The sequence below is a fragment of the Anopheles darlingi genome, chromosome 3 (genome assembly GCF_943734745.1).
Source record: "Anopheles darlingi chromosome 3, idAnoDarlMG_H_01, whole genome shotgun sequence".
Classification (NCBI taxonomy): domain Eukaryota; kingdom Metazoa; phylum Arthropoda; class Insecta; order Diptera; family Culicidae; genus Anopheles; species Anopheles darlingi.
The window spans coordinates 2,086,386-2,093,233 of NC_064875.1; the positions used below are offsets into that span (position 1 = coordinate 2,086,386).

The 6,848-nt window shown below is 51.1% G+C and overlaps 1 protein-coding gene across 1 annotated transcript; it reads right to left on the reverse strand.

Annotated features, from left to right (window-relative positions):
• Positions 1 to 3,461: 3,461 nt before the first annotated feature.
• LOC125956936 (rho GTPase-activating protein gacO-like) lies at positions 3,462 to 6,431 on the reverse strand. Its single transcript, XM_049689228.1, has 2 exons — positions 5,905 to 6,431; positions 3,462 to 5,832 (listed from the first exon to the last, which is right to left on the reverse strand). The coding sequence occupies exons 1-2, from the start codon at positions 5,999 to 6,001 to the stop codon at positions 3,518 to 3,520; spliced, it is 2,412 nt and encodes an 803-aa protein (XP_049545185.1). The 5' UTR covers positions 6,002 to 6,431; the 3' UTR covers positions 3,462 to 3,517.
• Positions 6,432 to 6,848: the final 417 nt, after the last annotated feature.

Here is a 6,848-nt window from a genome sequence, read left to right on the forward strand (position 1 = left end):
CTGGAAGGTACAACAAAACATTAATAAAGTAACCGTTTTGTGGTCTAGGACGGAGAACGCGGCACCGAGAAAAAAAATGCGATCCATCACGTGAATGGAAACGGAAGCTACTGCCAAGAACCGGGGAGCGAACAAACCGCATTCGCAACAGCTGTTGTATGAGGCATTTAATGAGATGATTTAGCAATGAGTGGCACTACATTGTAAGACAATGGCTAAGCATTTTGACAAGACAAACGAATGGCTTCCGAGCGAACGCATCAGCTTCAGTTTGAAAGGAAATAAAACTGAAACTCCAATAGCGCAAATGGAAAAGTGTTGTTAAAACCCCAAAAAACAACAGCTAAACCGGAAACCAGGTGTAATAGAAAGCAATACCATTCACGGGCACAGCACGAGCTTATACAAGATTAACAAGGAACACTTACGCCGGAGGGCCGAGTTTTTAGCTTATCCGTTTAATTGTTTTATTGCAATCCATTTCCCAGCGCACACTGAAAACTAGAAAATGATTCCCGAAAAATAAAAAACACACTCACCGGAGGGGGGAAACCGATCCGATTCCGGGTGCATCGATGCTCGAGGCGCTCGTCGGTGGCGCGCTAGATTGATTTCTCAATTGCACTTAAGGATTTACAAGCATTTTCGATTCCCTTTTCTAAATGGGTTTCCTCTTACCTACGGACTGGTCTGGTTGTGTTCGTTTGATAAATATTTAGTGCAATGGTTGGATGCTTTTTTAAATTCACTTTCGGAGTCTCTTTTTTTCAGACAGTCCCTGGCTATGTGTGTGTGTGTGTTAGAGGTCTTCCTCGTTACATCCTCTTATGCTGGTGGGCCATTAGCATCGAAATTGGCTTTGGAGAGTGTGTAGCATCGCATGGAAGGATGGTGCATGCGTCCGGTGTCATCGGACAAACTGTCGAAACCAATCACCACTTATCGCGCTGATGACGATGATGATCTGCTCAAAAGCTATCGATTGCTGACCACCAGGAGCATCAGCAGCACCAACGCATTGTTAGTCCGGTGTAAACGTGTGTGTGAGTTTGCATAGCGAGTGCTGGAGTGCATTTAGAAGTGCGATGAATATAAAACAGTCCAGAGCAGAGCTCAACTCGTCGATTCCCGGTTACCCGTTCGGTATGCAGACACACATTGATCATAAAAGCTGTGAAGCCCACAGCGAACGCCTCGCCCTTCGATGAGGAGATCCTAAAACGGGTTTTCAGCTTAAGAACCGTCGTCGTCGTTACTGCCACCGATGCTGCTGGAGAGACAGAGCGTAGTAGAAGGAATAACAATCCCATATCTTTCTCTCTCGATCATCTTTCAATTGAGATCGTAAACTTCTTCATCTTCACAGTTGGACAAACAATCGGTTCACTCGCCGGAGCTACCTTGTGGCTCTCGCAACTCCCCCCAACGGGATGATTGAGAATGCACTCGAACGGACAGCCACCGGAGAAGCCAGCTCCCGGGCCGGGGAAGAAGAGTTCTTGGGCATCTTATTAGATGCATTTATCTTTCCCTTCATCACTCTGAGGTCGTCACACACCGTGGGGCCCATCTGAGGTACCCGGTGAGTGAGAAGATGCAAATGCATGCACTCTCATCATCAACACCATCACCATCATCGTTTGCCGTCGTCGACAGACGACTGCTAGAGTTCCACCACCACAAGTGGGGCTGAGTGGGCTTCACCAACTGGCCTGGCCAGGCCGGGACCGAGGAATTCAAAATCAATAAATCACATTTTCAGCTCAATGATGATCGATTGACCTGAGGTGATGTGAGAGGTTCGGAGAGAGAGGAAGGGAGCGCCAACTCCGTTATATGATGCCCGCAGCATCCTCGAGTCACCCAGGGTACCGAAGTCGTTGTCCTCGACAGTGCTACAGGCGTTCAATTTTTCACCTTTCGAGATGTAACATCTGAGCAGAGCACGGCAGGGAGTGTACTCGGTGAAACACCGGTCCGCTGAGGACTGGAAGGTTGAATTTTACTTCGATTTTCAATTGAATTACCAGACAGTATCGAGGAATGTATCGGTGGTTTGATCTCCTGACTGATCTCCAGTCCAGAATGCTGCAAATTGGATCAACTGAAGCAGCAACGAAGTGAAGTGTTTGTCTTAGTCTGAAAGCAAAAACCGGTAAGCAGACGAAGACGAAGAATGTCAAAGGCTGGGTCCCAATTAAGGATGCACACACACACATTCCTTTTGAGCTACTAATTGCATTGCAAAATAATAAATTCCTGTGAGTCGGGGCACAGTAGTATTCTAAGACACTTCGTATCATCATTTTCACCAACGAACCGAACCGAGCCGCTCGTGCGAGCATATTTTATGTTTCCTTTTCTTTTCTCAAAAACACCCTCCGGTGCACGAGAACGCCCCCACAGATACCAGGTGAGTCACTTGCTGTCAGCGAGAATTGATTAAATATTCGAAATTCGTGTCTTCGTTTGATGCACGATCCGGACCGGAGACGACGCCTTCCGCCCGGCCCGTCCCGGCCCAGCCGGCGAAAACCTCTCGCATTTCATGGCAAACGAGCGGATATTGGTCGATAGCGTACCGGGCATGAAGGCCTTATTGTGAAAATGTTTACTCTTTGCGCGCAGGTTCGACAATCACACTCGCTCCCATAACTCGATCTCCGGTGAAGTGATTGGCCGCCTCCCCGGACCACGGACCCCGGACCGTAAACTGGCTCTCGAGTGCAACGGGAAACCCCGCGAGGGGCCATGGCATGGAGGGTGAAGACATCTTTAATAACGTCCCAAAATCGTATTGACATACGATGACAGGTCTCGGTGGCTGCTCCCAAGAGGACGTTGCCCCCTTCAGCTCGGCCGGATCTGAGAAGTGTCTCTTGAATCCTTTAAGACAAACAGCACACCTACACACACGCACACACCTTTCAACGCCTTCGGGAAGGCATTTTGAGGCAAATGATTTTTTTATTGAATTTCAAGCAACCGAGCGTGTCGTGTCGTGACACACTCCGGTGCTGGCGTGTGGCCATTTGACGGTCTTTGCCGGCACCCTCCGACGATATTTCCAAAATATCGATTTTTACTTCACGCGCCTCACGGTGAATTATGGGGTTTGAACGCTGGAATTGAAAATACGGCATTTGCGTGGCAAAGGAAAAGAGTTTTTCCAACACCAAACCCGGTGGAAAAGGGCCCCCTCCGATTTGACGTTTGATTAATTTGATTAGTGGCGGTGGCTTTCATGCGAAATACGTACCTTTTAAGTAATTGCGTGTCAGTTCTAATGACTGGAACAATCGGCTACTGTGGCTGAGTGTATCAATCATTCGGATAATTGGGGAGCTGTACGTGTTTACCGAGGCGTCATCGTGGCGCCTGGAAGCCCTTTTCGTCGAGACGTAACTTTGAAAAGCAACGCTGTGTTTCGGATACGAAGAAAACGTGAATCAAACCAATCGTAAGGTGTTGTCCACTTTTAAGGCAAGAACGGGCCATTTATGCATTTTAAAAAAACTTAAGCACTAACTGGTTGAGCAGCCGCTGGCTCATCCTCTCCTATACGTTGTCCGAAAAATTTCGGGAAACCCGGTATCAAACCAACACCCGGGAGCTGAGGAAGCGCAAAGGATCCACTGAGACTAAATGCTAGCGGTCCGGTAGCGGACGAGCTGGCCGAAGAGCTGGCCGATGAAGCACCACTAGCTGCCGTACCACCGGTGGCACTACTCCAGGAACCACTCGTTGCCCCAGATCCACCAACACCACCCGGACCCTTGTTGAAGCTAGACGACTGGCTAGACGAGGAAGAGCCCGTAATACCGCCCGGACCGGTGAACGTCCCGGACATGGTGTTACTGTTCGAACCCGAAACCGATCCGTCCTTGTTCGTCTGCAGACTCTGGCTCGAGGCGCTGTTCTTGTTGCCTTGGATACCGTTCTCAAAGAATGTCTCCGAGTTGGTTTGCGCATTGCTCGACGATTGTCCGAACTGGTTCTGGTTCACCGAGGACGAACCGGCGTTTGCTTGCTCCTTGTACTTGTCCTTCTCACGGATCGACATCGTGTTGGCGTTCGAGTTCGAGAGCTGTAAGTTACCGTTCTTATCAAAATTCGCCGACTGACTGTTGGCCTGGTTCTGGCTCCCAGAGCCTGTTGCCGTCTGGAAGTTTTGCTGCTGCGTATTGGCGGCACTTAGCTGTCCAGAGGATCCATCGACGGCCACATTACCCGATGTACTACCGGCCGCATTCTGATTGAACGTTCCGTGTTGGTTCTGGATGGTTTGTGTTTGCGATTGGGAACCACTGCTCTGCTCGAATCCATTCACTATGTTATGTGATTGACCCTGAGAGCCAGCCTGCGATCCGGAGGCTTGTGGTTGCGGAGGTTGCGGGTAAACGGCTGGACGCTGCGTCACCGGTGGTTTCTTGTGGATGCTAAAGCGATCCTCATCATCATCATCCGGGAAGTAGATCATATCGCTGTTGCGTCGTACGCGACCGGATTGAGGAGGTTTCACTCCGAGGGATTCGTATGTCCATATCATTCCATCTTGACCCAGCGACTGAAGATTGAGTTCCGGCGTTTTGGTTACTTGTTCCGATTGTACCGGTGCCTGAGTAGGTGCTGGCTGTTGAGGCTGCTGAGGCTGCTGAGGTTGCTGAGGTTGTTGTGGCCGGAAAAAGTTGGGGAATCCACTCTGACCTTGACCTTGACTAGGGTTAAGGTTGCCTTGAGCGAAATTACCGGCAGTATTCACGGCCGTATTGACCAAACCTCCAATGGAATTGAACAGATTAGAGAAGAGCTGTCGCTTCCGGCGGGTTTTCGGCTCTTCCTTCTCGAACTCTCCGCGAATGTCGATATCGTAGATCGCCTTATCATCTTCCTCCTCTGCTGGGGCGTTATCCTTCGGTGCTACCGGCACTGCTGAAGGAGCCGATGGAACTGGTGGTGGTGCAGGAACTGGTGGAGGATTTGGAACAGCCGGTGGTGGTGGTGGTGGTGGAGGTGGTGCTACCGGTGGCACAGTTTCCGAGTTCCAGCTGTTAGAAGGCGGTGCTGGAGGTGGTGGTGGTACCGGTGGGACAGTTCCTGAGTTCCAGCTATTAGAAGGCGGTGCCGGAGGTGGTGGTACTGGTGGTGGATTACTCGGAACAGCTGGAGCTGGTTCCGGTACTCGTGGAGGATTGCTTGGAGCAACAGGGACTGCCGGCACTGCCGGAATTGGCGGAGCTGGTGGGGCTGGTGGAGGATTTACTGGAACAGACGATCCCGGGACGACTGGACGACCGCCAGGAGGAGGATTCTGCTGATCGAACGGATTCTGTGGCCAACCGAAGCCCTGCTGTGGTTGACCTTGACCAAATCCGAAACCGGGTGCACCGAAACCGGGCTTCTGTGGTCTCTGACCAGGAGGAACGAATCCAAATGGTGCACCGAATGGTTGCTGTCCATACTGGACATAACCTCCTCCTCCTGCACTACCGAAACCATTTCCAAGTAGGACACCGGGCATAAATCCGAATCCAGCACCGACCGGACGTGCTAAAGCGTTGAACGTTTGTCCGATCTGTTTGTTCACGCTATCGAACACAGCGGCCGTGTTCTTTGTCACCGTGTCGAACAGGTTTGGTCCGCCAGCGGCGGCCATACCATAACCGTACTGCGAAGCACCGTTATATGGATTATACCCGAAACCTGCTCCAACGGCTACTCCCTGGCGATAACCGTAACCGCGACCATCACCGTGATGATGCTTATGATGATCGTAACCATAGTCTTCGTGTGATCCACTCTCGTCCGAGTCTCCATGGTGTCCGTGAGCTCCTAGAATTGCGTTTAAGATATATTGCATTCACTGCACCTCCGAGTAGATTGTTAACCGTTCCCTTCTCTTACCATGAATTGTGACGCTCAGCAGCAGCACTAGGACGCAACCAACCAACGTAATCCTCTTCATCGCGTCCACCCTCGAATGTTCTAATATGTTGCACATACAACACCCCAAAAAGGTGCACACCTTTTTACACTACTAACAAGCTGCTACAATACTCTCGTCGGCTACTGGTTGGCTCGTGCTCGCGGTGAGCCCAAAAGACGCGCACTGTCCGGAAGACGTTACCGCGCAGAACTGATCACGGGGCTAGATCGCGTCAACAGCAACAGGGCGCTTCGATCTCGCTATCTTCAACACCAACTTCTTGGACAAAGCCGGGAGGAGGAACTGGTTTTTATCCTACCCTCCTCGCTCGGTTTGCCTCCCCATCCTCCTCCTCCTTCTCCTTCATTCCAGTGGCCTTCCCACCTTCCGACACACCTGCCTGCGTGCCCACAATGCGACGACATTGAGGAGTCAAACAAAAACGAAGAATTCAACATTTTGCACAGCGCTACGGTCGTATCGGTGCGTCGCGTTCGTGGTGCTAGTGTGCGTTCCGAGCAATCCGAGCGATGCGAGTCGCGGCTGTCGATGGGTGTTCGAGCTCTTCTTCTGCTTCAAAACTGGTTTCACTTTTTCGGATTTTCGTTCCGAGCACGGTAACCCCACTCTCTACGGTACGGTAACGACGGTCCACGGCCAAGGTCCACCGCATCGCCGTCACTATTGGTGGCGTGCAGAAAACGTGGCAAGCGACGATCGGTTACGATCACGTACTAGTGGCACCACCGAACGATCCATCTAATTGGGATTTCCGATGCGTCAGAGGGTTTTCTATCGCGATCGGATCGATCCGGTTCCCGGGGCCGAAAGCGGGTGACAAAAACCCCCCGCGTGATGGTAGTTTCTGATAAGCCGTGGGTTTTCCTACCAGTTGTTTGTCACCAGCAGCACCGATGAAAGC

What these genes read in the sequence shown, in the direction of transcription:
- LOC125956936 (XM_049689228.1), bottom strand. Translation starts at nt 6,001, where the DNA reads ATGTGCAACATATTAGAACATTCGAGGGTGGACGCGATGAAGAGGATT. An exon ending in GCTGAGCGTCACAATTCATG is followed by an intron (nt 5,833 to 5,904) that starts GTAAGAGAAGGG and finishes ACGCAATTCTAG; the next exon opens with GAGCTCACGGACACCATGGA.